General features: G+C 38.5%; 3 protein-coding genes across 12 annotated transcripts in view; 2 read left to right on the top strand and 1 right to left on the bottom strand.

Moving 5' to 3' along the window:
* On the top strand, positions 1-6,395 carry LOC107268071. 7 transcript variants are annotated; one of them, XM_015740466.2, is made up of 16 exons: positions 1-38; positions 2,060-2,303; positions 2,390-2,532; positions 2,738-2,911; positions 3,003-3,308; positions 3,416-3,557; positions 3,681-3,835; positions 3,910-4,149; positions 4,223-4,328; positions 4,389-4,649; positions 4,742-4,892; positions 4,983-5,180; positions 5,319-5,395; positions 5,480-5,689; positions 5,771-6,130; positions 6,215-6,395. In XM_015740466.2, exons 2-16 carry the CDS (start codon positions 2,229-2,231, stop codon positions 6,254-6,256), a joined length of 2,640 nt encoding a protein of 879 aa, XP_015595952.1. In that variant the 5' UTR covers positions 1-38; positions 2,060-2,228; the 3' UTR covers positions 6,257-6,395. The 7 variants fall into 7 exon arrangements, with proteins under 7 accessions (XP_015595952.1, XP_015595944.1, XP_015595934.1 ...); XM_015740458.2 differs by having other exon boundaries at positions 5,292-5,395; XM_015740448.2 differs by having other exon boundaries at positions 5,253-5,395.
* On the bottom strand, positions 6,144-11,488 carry LOC107268093. Of its 2 annotated transcripts, XM_015740486.2 has the most exons (5): positions 9,977-11,488; positions 9,624-9,865; positions 7,429-7,639; positions 6,799-6,948; positions 6,144-6,687 (listed from the first exon to the last, which is right to left on the bottom strand). In XM_015740486.2, exons 3-5 carry the CDS (start codon positions 7,594-7,596, stop codon positions 6,607-6,609), a joined length of 399 nt encoding a protein of 132 aa, XP_015595972.1. In that variant the 5' UTR covers positions 7,597-7,639; positions 9,624-9,865; positions 9,977-11,488; the 3' UTR covers positions 6,144-6,606. The 2 variants fall into 2 exon arrangements, with proteins under 2 accessions (XP_015595972.1, XP_015595982.1); XM_015740496.2 differs by lacking the exons at positions 9,624-9,865; positions 9,977-11,488 and having other exon boundaries at positions 7,429-8,172.
* Positions 11,489-13,395: 1,907 nt separating this feature from the next.
* LOC107267676 (RNA binding protein fox-1 homolog 2) overlaps positions 13,396-19,235 on the top strand; it is a 123,961-nt gene continuing 118,121 nt past the window's right edge. For 2 of the 3 annotated variants that reach the window (XM_015739684.2, XM_025085262.1), the window contains exon 1: positions 13,396-14,011. The gene's annotated coding sequence lies outside the window, so the exon portion shown is untranslated. The remainder of the gene's footprint in view (positions 14,012-19,235) is intronic. The other variant, XM_015739671.2, reaches the window with a different exon arrangement.

The raw sequence follows: 19,235 nt of genomic DNA, 5'->3' as shown, positions 1-19,235 counted from the left end.
CAGTTCTCGGCCTCCACGGATTAGCTGCACCAGCTCCGGTGAGGATTCCCAATTTATTAATTGGTGAAGGGATCTCGATAGATAGTTAAGATTCGTTCTGATACGTTCTCGGTTCGTCGCTCTCTGTGTCTCGCACTATTTACCGGACTCTTACTCCGACCCTCTCTACCTCAAACCTAGCAGCCTGAGCGGCCGTGCATTTCCGTAACCGTCCGCTCCCGTTCGTGTGTCCAGTTGCGTTTGCTGATTTTACGCGACCCCAAAGATCAGCACCTACGGTTGCGTTTCTCGATTTTACGCGTCCCCAAAAATCGTCAGGATCCGTTAAGCTGTCGCCTCATCCGATAGGTTCCGTCAGAGCTCTCGTTCTTGGTGGAGTTGGGCCTATTCCACCCCAACTCCCAGTCTATACCGGCTAGTCAGTTCCCGGTGAAAAAAGAATTGACTGGCGGCCGCCTGGCTTGCGGATGCACGAACGACGGGTGGACGGCCGAAGGTAACGTAGGTTGGTTCTCGAAGATAGTCGTTCTCGTATGTTTTGCTATCGGTGCCGGGTCAAGGAAAAGAATTACGTTACAGTATATACATATATGTAGATACATATACTACGCGTGATAATTGTGAGCTCCGTGAGATGCATGGATTTATACCGTGTGGTACTCTAAATGTGTGTATTATGGTGTTGACACGCCATCAGACGGAGAAGTATCGAACCAGTCCCACATTAGTGATTGGTCGAACGTATACATACTTTTGAAATTTATTCAAAATATAAAATTCAGGAATAGATGGAAATTGAATTGAAATTGTAACATGTCGAAAATAAATTACGCTCAAATTGAAATATTAATAAATTAAGTATTTGGAATATTAAATTAATTTATTAAATCAATAAAGTTAGATATTAACACTTAGAAATCAGAATTCCTGACCAAGAATACTTAGAAGTACTGGAAGTTACCCAAAATTGGGTGCGCCCAAATTCTTTGTGCAGGATTCGACGAAAGGGATCAACCGTCGAGGGGGGGGGCACTTGAGGCAGTGCCCGAACTCAGAGCGCTCATTCTTCCTCGAGCTGGTCTCCTATACTGGTCTCTTGGAATTCCCACTCTTATCCATTTCCAACTTTCTTCTTTTTCTTCTATATTTATATCCTCTTTACTTCTTTATTTCTCTATCTTTCATTCTTTAGTTTCTTATTTATCTCTTTCCTTATTTCTTGTCGACTTTTATACCTCTATTCGTTACTTTTCTACTTCTTGACATCTTTATTTTTATTCATTTTATGATATTACTTTATTGATTTAATTAATTATTTTAATATTCCAAACTTAATTTATTAATATTTTAATTTGAGCATAGTTTATTTCCAACATTTTACAATTTCAATTCAATTTTGAGTTAATTTCAATTTTAAGTATACGTCGTGAGTATACGCCAATCACAAACGTGAGACAGGATACATCATATGGAATACATACGCTTTAGAGTGCCACCCGGTATAAATCCATGCACTTGACGGAGATCACGAATTCACGTTTAGTCTTACCGTTTCTTACAATATGTAATGCTCCAATAAAAACCGAGACACTGGTTCGAGGGCTTTCCGCTCAGGTGGCGCGTCGATGCCAAAATAAAATTGCTTTCAAATAAATCGGCCCACTGACAATCTCCCTACTCATCTCTGCCGTTATAAATAAAATACGTTCCGGTTAACAGTTTCGTTTTCGGTTTTCTACTATAGCAATTTCATGTTTCCATTACGGTTTCAATTCTTTGTTTTTTCCGGTTATAATCGGTTATTCATTTCGATTTCCGTTACGGTTGCGGTCCCTGGTAGGTATGATAATTCTGTTTTGTAATACTTAACATACAGATTATTTGATTTATATTTCATAACTATAAGGTCCGTATTCATAGTCAGTGCTTGCGACGAAGCACAATCTTAAGACCGTAGATATATAATAGCACTAATAACACATGGTAGAGGATGTCTTAAGATCGTACTTAAAACGAAGAACTGACTCCGAATACAGGCCAATGTCTTCGTCTGCCATAGGTACTACTTTGACTGACAACGAAATCCTATTTGACCAGAATCTTCTTTACTACCCGGATCGAACCAGAAACTGCCATCTTGCGGCGGCAGATGTAACTACTAAGACAACTACAGCTCCTTCGTCATATCAACTACGAATATTTCTAAAGTAACCGTTCTTCAAATCAAAATGCAGAAAACCGATATCAGCTTTGCAATACAAAAAGCTAAAAAGCAATTAATGTCTCGCGACAAAGCTGCACAAGTAAATAATCATTTCACTTGTACTTCTACGTACTTCATATAATAAGGGCGACAGATCTCTTACACCATTTATCCATATACTTCCAGACGACAGCCGTTGAATGGTTGAACAATGAATTGCAAACAGAGTCAGCGGCAGCACGAAATCTTCTGGTAGAGAAGCTAATAAATTCCGACATTGTTAGCGTCCTCTGCGAAGCCCTCGTTTGTTCCCGTGGTCAACTTCTAATGTACGTATACGATAGAATCAAGAAAAAAACATATATACCAAGATACATATATACATATATGTATCACTAGAATTATTTTACAGTATCCAATTTGGATCTCTGACCATCTAAAGCAAATTGCGCCACAAGTTATAAGTGAATCACACGAACCAGAAAAAGTGACAGTCAGTTTCCCAGTATTATTATTATCATTCTACCTATTCAGGTCTGTTCTCCAGTGCCTGGAAATATTTTCCGGAAATGAGAAATTCTACAGACACAATCATGCTCTGTATGCGGTCGAATCTATCCTGCGCATTGGTCATCTGATGACGAAGAACACCGATGAAGTGGAGAGACTAGGCTGTGCCGTGTGCACGCTGTTCGTTATTCTCAGTGGGTAAGAATCACACGGATCTTAAGATAGACACTCCGTACGAATATGTATTTGATGGATCTATATATCGTATGACAAATGATCTGTTTAACAGAGCGAAACGTCTGGCGGTACCCGTAGAGAGAATCTGCAACGCAGAACAGATATTCGAGTTCCTGGGAAATCTAATTACCACAAAGTCACCAAGTTATCTATTAAGATTCTCAGCCAGTAAGATTCTTTGCTTGATGATGGACCACGCACTACCCCGTATAAGGAACGATGATCTCGTAGTGATCCTCCCATTATATATAGAGAGTTTAAGATCCATGAGAAGTATCATTGAACAGATTGAGATAGATGAAAAATATATTCTCAATGCTATGACCGTTATTTGTCGCACCTGCGCACTTGGTACTCGGTAAGTAATATAATAAATTGATTTAGAATTTTGTGTTACATATATCTCATTTCGTGTATACATATAACCCAACTAGTCCTACACTGATAATCTTACTCTATTTGCAGCTTCTGCTCGAACGAAGATTACGTCAACGAGGGTTCACGTGGGTTCATAGATTCAGGCAGGATTGTAAATGCCCAGCATAGAAGCTCCTTTGCACTGTCAACATACAGCACGATGATGGAGGTGATCATTCCTCGTGCCAGAGTAGGTTTACTTTTATACATTTAAGGAGTCATTCCGTATAACAAAACTTTTTGCTATATAGAATACCTTTTCTTATTTCGAATGGTAAACCGGTACTAAGTCATGTCTTGATCTCTTGAGCAGGAAATCAAAACGAGCTGTGCCACGATTTACTTGAACCTCGTAAGCTGCCTAAACGACCTGTACAGACTGAGAGATTGTAATTGCGTCGACTTGTCAAACCACTTAGCAGCGAAAGGATACCTGAAGTATCTCTCGCGATTAACGACATTTCCCACGTAAGTGACTGAAGCCAATAATTCATAAAACGATACAGCCGTAAAACTTTCCAACTGGAAATTTCATGTTTCAGGCAGGATATGAATCGGGCAATTTTATTATTGCTGTCCAGAATACTTGTGACACTTTCTGTTGACTCACTTCCGGCTGAGAATTGGCCTGGAGGTTTGAATTGTTTTAAACAATTCATTGTGGAAGGTGTCATGTCCTTACCCAAATATTATCCCGACTGGAAACTGTTGTTAGCTACTCATGGAATAGACGCTGATGCTTTTTTACTTATAGTTTACTATCACTTTCTCAGCACCTGCGAGTACGATTTCCTTTTACCTCAATAGAAGAAGAAAAGTTTCATTAGAAAATTAAAGAGATTTGATTTTTTTTAGAGAAGATGACGTGCTATTGGAATCTCTTGTAGAAAAGATTTTAACACTTCCTTACGATAAAGTCACGCCTGCTGCTATAGTAAAGCCATTATGGTTACTATTTGCTGTAAGTATGTTCTTTTTTAAGTTTAATGAAGGCAGTAATTACAGTTTGTAATTTACACAGGTTTCAGCCCTGTCCCACACGTCACTGTCTTCTGTAAAGGATTATGAAAAATGTGTACAACTTTTAAATTGCCTCATTTTAAAAGCTGATGCACATAAATGCTACACGCATCATCCAGCTCTTCTCTATCACTGTATTCACAGTGGAGAAATTTCATTGGAATTAAAAGCCAAAGTTGTACAATTATGGCTTGAATCAGATGGCGACATGAAGTCTCTGATCGAAGCTGATTGCGTGGAGTCAACTTGTCACAGTCTACTTGTAAATAAATCTACCAATATTTTCGACAGCGCGACTAATTTCTTCAATAAGAATACTGACCAGACATTATTTACATAAATGTAAATACATAGAATGCAGTAGAAACCGGTTCCGCCAAGGTGGTGGATCTTGCAGTGAAAGGAATTTGCGAATTGACAAGAGTCAAGGAAAGCGCTGAAAAAATGGCCGTTATAGTTTGGGAAATTTTACCACGCATCCTTACATCATATACACCGGAAACCAGTTAGCGACATCATTTATATACATATATAATTATTAAACATTATTATCATCTCGTATAAACAATCTTAAATCATCATTTACATTTTTCAGGTATAAACGTACGAGGAATGCTGGAAATTGCAGATGTAACACCACCCAGAAGAGTTTCCAGCGCAACAATAAAGTGTTGCGCTATCCTCTTAATGAAGACCTTCGTCAGGAGTGACGTGGACGTTTCCCTGAAGACTTTAACAGTAAACCAAGCATACACCATGCTACTAAAATCCATATCTCGTAAGGACAGTAAAGGTGAATATATAGAATTATATTTAAAGAAATAATATACCTTGGAATAACGTGCACTTAATTACTGACCAATAGTGCTCGAGGTATTTCTTAATGAATCGGATATACTTAAAGATTTATTAACATGTGGTTTCTCAAAAGAGAATCTCGACTTGGCCACAGCATCCCTCAAGATTTTATCTCTCATTGTACTCTCCCAGACGAAGCTTTTAATCCAGGTATCCAGTTACCCTAACTTATTCCATCTGACACTGACTCGTTAAAACAATTTTGACGTTTGAAATTCCCGTTCTTTGTTTCAGTGCGAAAACTCACTGCCGATTGAGATGATGGACGTGTTCCGGGAACTTGCTAATGAGAGCAAATCTTTATGCATAATGCATTTACTCCACGTGCTTCTAAACTACAAGATGGATAAGCCAGCTGTTACCTTTCGCCAATTTCGTGACGATCAAGAACGGGCAATCTCCTTGCAGAGTCTTTACAGAATACTTCATGTTGTCCATGCTAAAGTAAATGCATTTATGATACCAAAATGGTTCCTTTGCAACGGCGAATATTTCAGTGAACTATTATTATCGTTGTTCTTCTAGAATGGAGTAGAAGTCAGAGATTTGGTTTACTCTTGTCTTTCTGGTGTACTGAAATGTTGCTATTCTTCTGGAGATAAGGAAACTTTAAAGAACTTAACGGAACAGCATTTCACTGCGCTTCTTATTAAAATGACTATTGTATCTGGACACATCAGTACTGATTTTTTGGAATTTCTTAGCTGCTGGCTGCACTATAGAAAAATTGCTTTTGATATTAGTGTCGCACAGGAAAGAGACAAGTCCAGGGCACTATCCAGAGATTGTTTTGAACGGACGTTAGACATTTTAGTTAATTTTCTCAAAACTATTGACACCGCACAACCTGACATCGGCGACGTACTGTCAAGAATAAAGCAATCAGTGAGTTTAAGGATAATATGAAAAATTCTTTATTTCGTGCAAATTTTCATCCAGCTTTAATTACAATTTCTTTTCTTCTTACAGATCAAAATATTTGACCCATCCTTAATATCTCCCAATGAATAATTCTCGCGCGTAAAAAAGAGTATGTTTAATTGTTTACTGTCTTAATATGTTACTCGTATATAGAAATTATTAATTTTACATAATGTATTAACTAGAATCAGACTAAGGGAGGAATATATTTTAAAACATGTGAACGATAGTCGTGTGCAATATTAAATTTACAAGAATATATGTAAAATATGATATTTACATTTGATAGGTTAAACAATCTCAATGCCTCTATAACGACTAATCTAAAATAGGTAAAAAATTACCCACTCTGCCATGTGTAAATCTTATGTGCTAAATGTATGTATATATATATACATATATATATATATATATTTCATTTACGAGAATCACTTTTCTCGCTATTTTCTGGGTCTTCCACTCCGTTGCATAAAACAGCCCTTAAATGAGTTCAGTCTTACGTCAATCTCCCCCTCTTCAAGCTAAAAACATGTATTAATCATAGCCCAACTAAATTAGAATGTAACATTAAAAAATAGAAAAAAGAAGCAAAGAAAATATCTCTCAAAAAAGTGTAAATTTCTCTCCTTTACCTGATCGAACAAATATATTTCCTTGTAACACGAAGGCGACACGCATTCTCGAATGCATCTTGTTTTCGCTACTCCACTTCTTTGCTGTGACAACATTTTACAAGCACCGCTCTCCTCGCAAGCTTGTTCCAACTCTCGGAAGAGAAGTTCCTGTAAAATAAAATAATTGACTTAAACCAAAAAAAATCAAAGTACAGAAGATGCAATCTTTCAAGGTTTGACAGGCTGTTTGCTATACGTCTGGTATATTGTAACCGGATGAAACCAAATGCAACAATTGGTGAGTGCGACTACGTAAATTAACCCCAATTAGCGTTTCTAAGACTTCTCCAACCACGTGCGCACCTAATTTTTTCACCCAGCTATTTCAATCAGCACCCCGATATTGATATTGAATTCGATTTCTTTTAAGTGGATTTTTAATAAATGCACTTGGAGGGATATTTTTCAAAACTCGGCACAAGTATTATATTTGATAAAATAGCACTAGGTATATTAACATTGAACAAGGGCTATTAGAATGGAAAATTATAATATTTTGTATAGTGGATCTTTCATATAATTAGAACGTGCAGGGTGTGTTCTTTAACGAACGGAGGTTACGAAGCGAAACGTCCAAATTTTACTTACATTCTTCGTGGTTTCCTTATAGGGGTATTCAGGAAATGCAAAAGTTTTCGTGACAGTTCCATATCCATGGTGAAGGTGGCCGACGAGGAGGATCAAGCCCAACACGTGTGCCACCCCCGCGGCCATCTTGACAACCCTCGCGATCAATATTATACGGTGGCGCCCCATAGCCCTTAACTTCGCCACCAATCCAGTCTCGTAGAATCAAGTACTATTTCAAAAACAACCCCTACTCAAAAACCAATTCTTATTCCCCTAGTTGCATCGTTCTATAATCTTGACAGTGAATTGATTCAAAGGACTTGACGTTTCCGTGTAATCCATTAAGTCAATGGTAGGCTTTTAGGTTTATCAACTGAAAATCATCTATACTCTGTTTACGTTAAATTCGGTCGATTTTCTTTATGGAATTAAAAATATTTTCAACAGGATTGATCATTTCAAATAATTTAATTAACAATAGTCCATTAACAAATCGATTACATATCAACGCAAACTTGAAATATCTGTATAAATCCAAATTCATGTCTAACCTACAAAAAATACAAAAACTGACATATAAAAATGATACAATGCACAAAGTGCTCAGTACGCGTATTATATCCAGGGGCTGAAATCGGTAAATCGTTAGGCTCTATATATACGTAGCAATATTTGCATAAACCGTATCGACGGCTACGCAACGGCGCGTATTGGAATTTATCGTTTCGGTTGAACGGCAATGAAGTTTTCATGCGAAGCCGGAAAACTCGATATTCCCGAACGTAAATGACGATTTCCGATGACGTGGTTATAGCTACAAATGCCTATACATATACATATACATATATGTATATATATATAGTAAACAAGTACCCAGAATGCATTTCTAAAATCATAACAGGCTACCCTCACTCGCTAGTAACCGCACACTCGACATATTTATGGCATTTAAATGTACGATTTTTCGTAGTAGCAACGTGTAGAGTCAATCAAGCGTAAATTAATTAATAACGCCCGATTAAACATGGCTGTGGGGATTTGTATTTCTCGAATAAGCTTCATTCTCATTTCGTCGCCTATCCTTTTCCCTACTTTCTCTGCCATAATACATATAGGTATACCAGCATCCTCGTGGGAGCAGCAAGGGAACCTTTTAGAGGATTTCGATAAATCTCAATGGTGCGACGCAAGCTTAAGGAATCGCAAATAATTTTCGTTCACGAAGGATCTTCTCGATTCCCATTTCAAGGAATAATTCTCTTGCGAACCGCCCAAAAGTAATATCGATGTATAAAATTCGTAGAACATTTAATCTCTCTTTCATATTATTCTATCTCTATTTTTCCCCCTTCCTTTTCTCTTATACCAAGTCGATCGAACGAACATTGCGTCGTGATTCCGCCTACTTAGTCCCGATCTAATCACACGAATTGTCAAATCCAGGCGGAATTGGAATAATACTTATAGAGCGACGATAATAACGTGGGGCATGAACAAACGATAAAAAGTGTTACCAGTTATTTCAATGAGAATTTCGTTATGTCCATGTGATACGGATATATTTGTATATTTATACATGTATTCATATTGTATCCAGATAACCACATGTGGCATCTTCTCGACCGGTGATGAAAATAATTTCTACGTGGGTTGGAGGCGGAAATATAAAAGATAGCCAAAAAGTGAAATTTTCCAGGCTGCTGGGTCAGTTTTCTGACATCTGTTTATAATTAAAATGTCTTTTGGAGCGGAGCACGGGTGGGGGAAGGGGAAGATAGTTGTCTCATACATCAAAAGGATAATCCTGTATATAAACGAAGACAAGGATTACTGTAAGTACAACGTAGCCAAGCTTTATCAAGTACATTTTTGGGTCCCTACAAAAAGGAAAGGTCGAGAAGCCATTTTCCGAGCTGTCAACTTTCTAAGGTGGGTTTCATAGGCCGTGAAGGTTTTCAAGAAATCGATGCTGGTTCGGTAAGTGGTGTAGTGTGTACATCGTGTATATATTCAATTTTGCGAACGGTTTTCATATACATAAACACGATTTATTTTCAGAAATTCATTTATTCTCAGATTTATCTTCAGAAATTATTAACGGTTCGCTAATTGAATTCACTGTTATACCTATAATCAATAATTTTGTTTTGAAAATAATAACCGAGCATTGTATACTAAAGGGAGAAATTAAATCTATACTAATCCTATTATACCTGTGCACAGCATCCACGAAGCCCCTCGAAGTATGTGAGATAAATTTTAACTGAATTAATATTCAATTACAGATCCAGAATGCAGAGTTGGGTAAACTTCAGTTAATCAATTCACAATGATCTTAATTAGACTTTGGTTATATCGTATCCATCAGGTCTTCATAATTGCATAGTGAGAGTGCCTTGATGAATCCTTAAGCGAAATTTGGTACTTATGTGCAGATGCTTACTTTATCATCATCCTAAGAAAAATAAGACCAAATTAATGAAAATGCTCGTTAGGCTTGGTGAAAAATAATATAAGAGATGAAAAAATGGTCAATCTTTATAAAGAAAAATTAAGTAAATCTCACCTGATCTAATCATCAGTGAACTTCCGTTCAAACAAGGATTACCGATAATGGCGGTGATCGACACGCGAGCAAATACGTCTCGAGGCTTATCTGACATTGTAGGTATATGTACACATTTGAATAAACACGTATCCGTTGTGTACGCACCTGTACCTATCTTGAACTGGATAACCCTTAGGTTTAGCAAGACAAATTAGTAAGTCACTTGCTTTACCTAATTTATTGGACGATGCCTGAAATATGTTCCTGAGTGCACACTACGGTTTCCTATGTCTTTTTTAAATATATAAAAAAACGGAAGTACGTAACTGGTATCCGGGCCACAGTGAATCATTCGGAAACAAGTGGACAGATTTTCAAATGAAAACTTAATTAAAATCGTATAACCTTTGAAATGATCTTGGCCACCGTCCAGGATGTGAAGTATCCAGTGCAACAAGTACAATTAGGTAGATATGTACTCAGGTGGGATAAACGGGGCCTGACCTGCGCATAGTCATCGTCAAATCGATATTCAATAGATACCGGAAGGAAACTGGTAATGGTTTGCCTTTTAATTCTGCACCCGCGACACGTGGGCGGCAATGCAATTTGTTCCTGGCCACATCGATGACATTTAAAAATTCAAACCCCACCGTCTTTTTCCGCCCTTAACCTACAAACCTATGTCTGTATGGCACGCGGTCACGTGCGCTTCAGGATTTTCCCTTGCATTCTTGCTGGACTTTTATAATACGAATTGGAAAGTGTCAAGATACAGGATAGCTAGAAAGTAGGTTTCGTGTAGGGAAATAATAATTTTTCTCGCAACCGTGAAATTGAATGTTGTACAATTTTATAATTTCATACACCGTCATTCTAATTATATCCGCTAGCGTCGCTGTACGTCGCTCAGTTATTATGGCGACGCAGCACACGGTAAAGACTGCTGCTAGTAATCCGCAATCCGAGAACCGCACGAATTCGCAAACTGTTAATTATTCGCAAAGCGGGACACGAGCAGAGGGCAATGACTCGACGAGAAGATGGATGACTAATTAAATTTTGTTGGATTTAGTGTGTGACTAAAGATGACGTTTTAACGTCTGATAATTGATTTGTTGATAGGACGGTACATATCTGCTCGTTTTTATTTCATCTTTTGGAACAAAATCAAATAAATGCACTGCAAGGATAGGAGGGGATGGATGTTTTTGGTATTGTCGCGAAAGACGGTGTTCTATGAAATCCTCATATTAATATATTTATCAATGAGAAAGGTTAACAAGAGAGAATGGCGACACGTGCCATTTTGGTATAATAAAGTGACCGCACGTTGCGGGGCGACTGCGTTTTCCGTTGCGGAAGGCGAACGATAATTACGTACCTGGCATAACAGAGTGCTGCTCGTAATGGAAAAGTAGCTTCTACACTTTATTTGCAATCTCGAAACTGGTACGTTCCTAACGTCCTTTATTTTGTACTTGCTTCCTCACTCAGCGATACTTCCGGTAAGCTTTTTAACAAATTCATTTGGAATTCATCTCTTTTCTCTTGTCAAGGTACCACGGCGTCAAAGATAATTAACTAATTAGTATTCATTAATCAACCGTATGTAAGTTAGTTCCCTATTTTTCAACAGTCTAAAAACGACTACAGGGTACTTCGTGCATTATTTTTTTTTAATTTGATGATAATTCTGTAGAAAAAAGACAATAATGATCAGATCAATGGTTCATACAGGAAGTTGATAAAATATGTGTATTCATTGCCGGTATTGCACCCCTAATAATAACTGCAAGCAAATCATGCAAATTAATCCTGTGAGCTTTCGTGGTTTTGAATAAATGATAATGTTTACTTAACTCTCACATATCTACGTATGAGTGCTCTTCACTCATAAACTGCACTGTTCATACTCGATTCTGACATAAACCCATAGCGCGTACATTGCTAATAAATTAATTTCCATCTGACCTCGCAGTGTTGCAGCGTTTCGCCGCAGGGTGCGCACCATGTTAACCGGAAATCTCGCAAGCAAGTTTCCCGCATCCCCAGTGCATTCGACATTAATATTAAATTTCCGTGAAGTAAACTCAAATACGACTACGTACTGCTCGAACAAAGACACAAGTATAGCCAGCGCGTACGAACTGAGTTAGTGGATACAGATGACTATAGATATACATATACGAACCAGTGAGAAAGTTTCTAAAGGCAAAGTCAAGTATCCGAGTCGATGCGCCTGTATTAGTTTATTTAGAAAATCTTTTTCTGCTTCTATTTTCACTCGACCTTGAATTGGTCTCCGCCATAAAAAGAACATTCGAGTATGTTACCTAATGGTAAGTCTGTGTTTCTGAAATCAAATTACAGTGTGTTGTAGCTATAAAAAATACCCAAAAACAGTCGGCGGCTTGCGTGCTTTTGCTTTGCTCGGATATATTGATCGGATGGAACGACTGAACGTAGAGGTTGGCATCGTCTTCCTTCTATTCTGGACCAATTCGAGCGAATCCTAGTGGTTAGATGGCTTGTAGTATTCTCCCCATTATTTAGTGTCTTCTATAGAGACACAATTTTTCGGAAAGAATATTAGTAGGATTGTTGACGAATTCAGATCTAACGAAGATATAATTTCGAAAAATATACCGTAGTTTGATTTTCAAAGTATACTCTGATCTTTGGGTAGTCTCGGATGATTTGCTTGCTGGCGAGTATTTCCGTGAATTTACAATTTTACAATGCAGCAGCGCAGCGGTATAAGCTTGCACAATGCGGAAAGGAGCGGCCTGCAAAATATTGGCAAAGTGCGCGCAAAGGCTGTCCGCAGTCCCCGTAATGGAGGTGGTTTGCAAATTAACATTCACTATAAGGCAACGCTATAGTTCGATTGGTGCTGATTTAATTACTGTTTTATTGGTCAATTTTTCAACGATCAGGAAGAAGTTAGTAAAAATAAGAAAAGGTGCAATCAATGTCGCTATTATCGATATTAAAGAGTTTCTCGTGTCCCAGAATTGACGTACATACAGTATATTGGTCCCTTTTCAAGTATAACAAACTTTCCCCGCACAAGAGCAAAGTTACTTTCTCATTAACTACATGAGAAACGGATGTGTCGACATTCTATTTGATAAGAATTCTTTTATTTATTTTACGTATAAAAATCTTTATCGATTTGTACTATCCACGTTGAGCAGAATAACACGTAAAAGACAATAGAATATTTAAAAAATTCAGTACAGTACATTATTGTAGTTTTATTCTATATGATTTAATAACATGATAAAATCCTATAGTCATAGGATCCTTTATAGAATTTCACGGCTAAATATCACACGGTACGTGACAATCTACGTTTATTTACTTCATAAGATATCCTGGGGAACATCCTTAATAGAGTTCAAGATGCGTGTAAACACGGAGCTCGTCGAATGAGCAGACACTGTTCAAAAGGTCAGCCGGAAAGGTCGATTTTTACACAAAGATGTATCAGCCTCATGCTGTGTCCGAACGATGCTAACGTCGGAAGCGTTGCGCGAATCAAGAAAGGTAACCCGCCAACCTGCCAGCCAGTCACCCAGTCACCCAGCTATCCAGCCAACCACCCATCCAGCCTACTAGAAGCAAGGCAGCAGTTGCGCGCGGCGCCGAGAATCGTGTGGATAGTCTTCAAGTCTACAAGCGGCGCACATACAGTCGCGGCCACAGTCAGTTCACGTTTATCAACTGGTCGCGTCCGTTGTGAACGTGGCTGGGACAGTGAGAATACAGTTTATATTCTGCCTCGCAGCATACCTATCGCGCCACGTTTTGGGAGTATACATATAAATCACGTACACAGTTGATCTCGATGACATTGTTATTGTTAATCACTTGTTACACTGTTGATTGTTATTGGTGATGAGTATTGTACTTATAGTGTCGTTCAAAAAGTGTCTTACGCATTTAAGTTCGTGAAATTAAAGAACCTCGATAAACGAGGAGCCAGGAGTTTGATTCGTCAGCGATAATTGGAGAAATCAAGGAATTCGAGTAACAAAGGAACTTTCGGTGAGTCGTATTTATTTTTACTCGCGAATCACACGTTATTTGGCATTAAAGCCTCGTTCACAGACTTCAGTTCGATAATGTTGCGTACAATGGAATTTTTTCGAGTGTCGTGCGAATATATTGCAATATTTCACGCGCATTTCTTTTTCCATCTGACATTACTCGTTTTTATCTCTTTCTTTGTATACCTTACATATGCCGCTTCTCAGATTCTCTTTATGTACATAAACCCTGGTGGGAATGTCAGAACTCAGAAGCAGTTGCACCTAGCGCGATTCTTCCCGACAAGAAAGAAGTCGAACGAGTCTTTCCGTGCGGACACTGGTTTTGTCGTTCTAGATCACGTTCGACCGGATTTCTGAAGGACTACCAACCGACCAACAAACCCGTATCGGAATCTTCGACTGTATATACTATGGTGCATAGTGCGCACATTCACGTCATGGCTGTCGATAAGCTTCATTTTTGTTTTTATGGTCACCCTTTAGTCTTTAGGGTCTATACGCAGCTATCTCTGTGCTTCCTAATAAATTTCTTATTGCGTATAGAACATGGCTAAACTTTAAACGCTAGTTAAATGCAAAAATAAAATAGAACAATAATAAAGTTTATATCCACGCTGATGATATATATTGCAACATTCTTGTCCGCGAAAAGCACGCTTAAGAGAGCGCCTAGAAGTCGCTCGTTGGAAATGAAAGCACGCCGTCGCGTTTCACGAGGTAGCACCGTGTGGCATTTGTATACATTGTCGGCGACAGAAACGATTTTCGCGGATTACCGTCTAGTGGCTCTTTCGTAGATTGACTTCTGGTTGGAGCGTATGCATCTCTTCGAATGCCGACGTGTCGTCGGTTACGTGTGCGCGGGACTTAAGAATATGCTTGCGTGTACATACGCTCCAGACAGTGGCTACGTATATAGTTTATTCACATATGGAACTTTAGCAGCCACAGCGATAGGGAATGACAGTTTAGTACATAAGAATACCAACCGTATTCGTGACAGAGTTAGGTTGCTAAGGTATACAGAAATGTTTGCTGTGTATAAGGCATAATGGTTTGCGATTACAAATTTGAAGAAGCGATATATGTAGAAGCTTGTACATTAAGTATAAGATATGATACTGACAATGAAAGAGAAACCCACTGTACGTCAGGATCATTTTACCAGCATCCCTTCGAATACTGAACCTTGGACTAGACACATATGCTCATAGCAGAGTAAGTAAGAGAATCTTTGTGAAAATACAAAAAGCATATTTTAGTATAAATCGTCGTTTTAAACTAGACTTATACCCTAGACGGATGACCAACGTAAATTTCACACCTCTGTGAAGTTGGGCCCTCATTATGAAAATTAATTAAAAAAAGTTAGAGTTCTGCTTGCCCCGGAAGAGTTCTAGAGTTCCTGATAGTTTTTAGAAATAGTTCTGTCGATTAAATGCAAAAAATTGCGATATTTGGAAATGGGGGGCCAACTTCACGGCGCCCCCCATTTTTGAAAAAATGTAATTTTTTTGACAGTTCTGAATAGATTAACAATAGTTCTACAGTTCTCTGCACTTTTCATCAATAGTTCCGGTCATTATCCGCTTCAAAATAAAGTTTGAAAAAATACGTCAGCTCCCCATCTTTTAATAAATCGTATTTTTTTTAGTGTTCCGGATAGTTCTGAAAGAGTTCTACAAAACGAATACCTGGACTTCATTAATCCATCGAGTATTCGGGGGGTATCGGATTTAAGAGTTCCGGGAGTTCTGATGGGAGTTCCGGATAGTTCTCAAAGAGTTCTACAAAACGAATACCTGGATTTCATTAATCCATCGAGTATTCTGGGGGTATCGGATTTTATACGATTAATTGATTTTTTGAAATACTTTTTCCAACATGATTTTTTGACGAAATTTGGATATGTATTGTACCCAAAACCTATAGGGAACTGTAGAACTCTTTGAGAACTATTCGGAACACTAAAAAAAATACGATTTTTTAAAAGATGGGGGGCTGACGTATTTTTTCAAACTTTATTTTGAAGCGGATAATGACCGGAACTATTGATGAAAAGTGCAGAGAACTGTAGAACTATTGTTAATCTATTCAGAACTGTCAAAAAAATTACATTTTTTCAAAAATGGGGGGCGCCGTGAAGTTGGCCCCCCATTTCCAAATATCGCAATTTTTTGCATTTAATCGACATAACTATTTCTAAAAACTATCATGAACTCTAGAACTCTTCCGGGGGCAAGTAGAACTCTAACTTTTTTAAATTAATTTTTATAATGAGGGGCCAACTTCACAGAGGTAACTTTTACTCCCAAGCCCAAAACAAACTAAACGTAGGTTAGAATCCTTTTTTTTCAGTGGTCTCACGTGATCACTTCACATACGAGCAGACTGTATATTTACGCAAATCTTATACGTGGTAAATCGTGATTCCCTGTAGTGCTGGAAATAATTCACTAGGACGAGTCGGATGTAAGAATTTCGAGAAAACCGAAACGTTACCGCGTTTTTACGTTTAACATTACGCGAATTTACCTCACGCTCGTCGCGAAATACGCCGCCAGGGAAATCAGTTGAATTTTTCTAGAAATTTGCTGCAGCGAAAAAAAGTATGGAAAGAAAATAGTCAAACTACCTATCGGAATTGCTCAAGTCGCTTCTAGTTTTAAATGGACGAAATAACTTGGCGATTCGCACGATCGATGGTCGGGACGATTAGTTTTAAATCCGACTGAGAATGTTTAGTCTAGGCAAAAGATTTTTTGACAAATTTTTCAATTTGCGCCTATTAAATAAACTATATCTCTACTTCGTGAAATTCCTATACTCACTATCCTTATACGTACTATACCTTCATAACACTGTACTATACATTTAAGTATAGGAAATTCCCATATGAATCTCTTGATGCACTCTGCACCTGTAAATACCGAACACCTGCAGCAACCTTGGAATGAATCTTGCGTCACAAATTTTTTTCTTTCCAAATCAATATATCACGCCACGTGGAAATCGGAATAATACAAAAAATGCGGTATTGGACAAAATTACGTGGAAACGTGATGGCACCACAACTATTATACAGTGATGTAGCAACGGCAAATTTTCGGTTATTGGCAAGTATCGAGAAATCAAAGGAAATCAATTTAAAAAAATTTCATCAAGAACCGTCAAAAGACTTTAAAAAAAACAAAACGACTGGTGCAGAATGCCTATCGCCCACAGCCACTGTATGCATGCATATTCATAGATAAGTTTATTGCGTCAAACTAAACTGCCGAGAGTCTCGCGTTATGCGAGATTCGATTGTGAAAATCGTTACCGATCTCACCTTTATATAAAATAATTGCACGTCTACAGTACAGTCGTATTACAAATCCAGAGAAATTCCCGCGATTCTCACGCAAGTGAAACGTCCCCGGAACATTATAAGTACGTGTTAACCGTGCAAATATCAGAACGCCTATGGTGTAGTTATAGCAAGGCAATACGCATTGCACGCTGCCATGAAATATGCATGAAATATGGGTCATTAGAAAGGCAAATGATCCATTCGATCCCTGTACACCTAATACGAAGACGTATCGTTTAATAAGTCTCATTAGCTAAGTGAATCCCAGTAATTAATCCCAATTAAAATAGATGCCACCACCTTCCCTATATTTTGATAATAATTTTTTTTAAATCCTCCAAATCGTATATTTCACAGGGTAATATTTTCGCAGGTGCAAAAAAATCCTTTTTTTTGCATCCCCGCCAAGGAAGCATCGAAACAACAAAAATGGTTGCCCATACGGGAATTCGAGGAACTCACGCGTATCCAGTAGCCGGTACACTAGACTCCTTGTAATAATTCAGAGAAGCTCTTTGTTTCTTTGCGGCCGACTGGAAGGAGATATGACTCGCCACGGTTTGCTGCTATCCTTGCAATTGAGAATGGAGGCTTGTGTTTACGTTTCCCCCCCCTCTCCCCCCACCCCTCATTCTCACGCATACGATTACTCCCTCTCTTCTCTCTCTGTCACTCGCACCCCTCTTTTCTTGCTATCCGCTCTATCTCTCTTTCTCGAGGCTCCTCTCGTCGCTTCTTACTCACGCATTTATTCAAGAATGGTTTTATTATTAGTGCCCGGAGGAACGAGACGCCATTTCCCGTTCGAACTCGGCTAGACGGAGTCAGTGGGCATTCTTATCGCAGTCGTACACATGTAAAATACCGGTACGATAAAAGCGACAGTACGTCACTGTTCGCTCCTTATGTACGACAGTGAAATAATACGTGCGATATTATATACCGGGTGGCACGCATATTCAATCATTAGACCCAGGATACGTGAAATAATTCACAAGTGCATTTCGCATTGGACATTTATATACTGCACTTGTAAAAGGGGCAGATCAACACGCTTAATTTCATTCAAGACTCAAAGCTTGATTTACATGTCAACTGTGCCATAAAGCTACACACTGTTTACCTTCCAACGTAATCAAACCTGCGCTAATACGTTCATTGCGCCATTTGTATTGTATAGCAACGATAAGGGCCTACCGGTAATTTATGAGACTAATTTCTGACATTTACAGGTTACGCCGATTCGGTACGAACGTACACGCTGTATTTCATGAATCGACGTATCCGTCAATGAATTTATGTTCACCTACCGTGTGGCAACGTTTTATTAACATCGATACACATATATATCATATATGTACAAATGAAGCTTATCATGCGAGTGAGTCGCGTGCCGATGATTTCATCGTACAAGGAGTTTAGCATATTTCCAAGGATTTTCGTTCTGTCGACTTTATATTAATACCTACGTAGTGTATATGCCACGTACGTTAACTTTGTTCACCAATCTTTAAATTTACCCGAGCGGTTACCAATCTTACGTTGCTCACGCGATACCTCGACCCGTGAGCGCGGTTAATAATTCACTGGGCGTTCAGTCGCGCATTCATTTCCTTATGGACTCTCCATGTTAAAACCTACCATTTTTATCATGTACATTATTAGCCAATGGTATATTTATCCTTGGCGCGAACGATAGGTGTATCCATTCCGACGATTGTCCTGCAATATACAGGAACGATAACGCCGGCATCGGCGACAATGCCAGGCTATATTGCTGGCCAGTTGTTCGACACTCCGATAGGCACGTTCAATTTACTAATGGGCTTTCGATTTTCTGCACTCGTAATGGACGTAACGGGCGGCG

The sequence above is a fragment of the Cephus cinctus genome, unplaced genomic scaffold (genome assembly GCF_000341935.2).
Source record: "Cephus cinctus unplaced genomic scaffold, Ccin1 Ccin1_scaffold0029, whole genome shotgun sequence".
NCBI lineage: Eukaryota > Metazoa > Arthropoda > Insecta > Hymenoptera > Cephidae > Cephus > Cephus cinctus.
The sequence above is the reverse complement of the archived record's forward strand: the minus strand, read 5'-3'. Positions and strand labels throughout refer to the sequence as shown.

Excerpts from the sequence above, each read along its gene's own strand:
- LOC107268071 (XM_015740448.2), top strand. The coding sequence starts at position 2,229 with ATGCAGAAAACCGATATCAGCTTTGCAATACAAAAAGCTAAAAAGCAA. Across the intron at positions 2,304-2,389 it reads CTCGCGACAAAGCTGCACAA|ACGACAGCCGTTGAATGGTT; the intron begins GTAAATAATCAT and ends ATATACTTCCAG. Across the intron at positions 3,309-3,415 it reads ACCTGCGCACTTGGTACTCG|CTTCTGCTCGAACGAAGATT; the intron begins GTAAGTAATATA and ends CTCTATTTGCAG.
- LOC107268093 (XM_015740486.2), bottom strand. The coding sequence starts at position 7,596 with ATGGGGCGCCACCGTATAATATTGATCGCGAGGGTTGTCAAGATGGCC. Across the intron at positions 6,949-7,428 it reads ATAAGGAAACCACGAAGAAT|GAACTTCTCTTCCGAGAGTT; the intron begins GTAAGTAAAATT and ends TTTATTTTACAG. Across the intron at positions 6,688-6,798 it reads AAATATATTTGTTCGATCAG|CTTGAAGAGGGGGAGATTGA; the intron begins GTAAAGGAGAGA and ends ACATGTTTTTAG.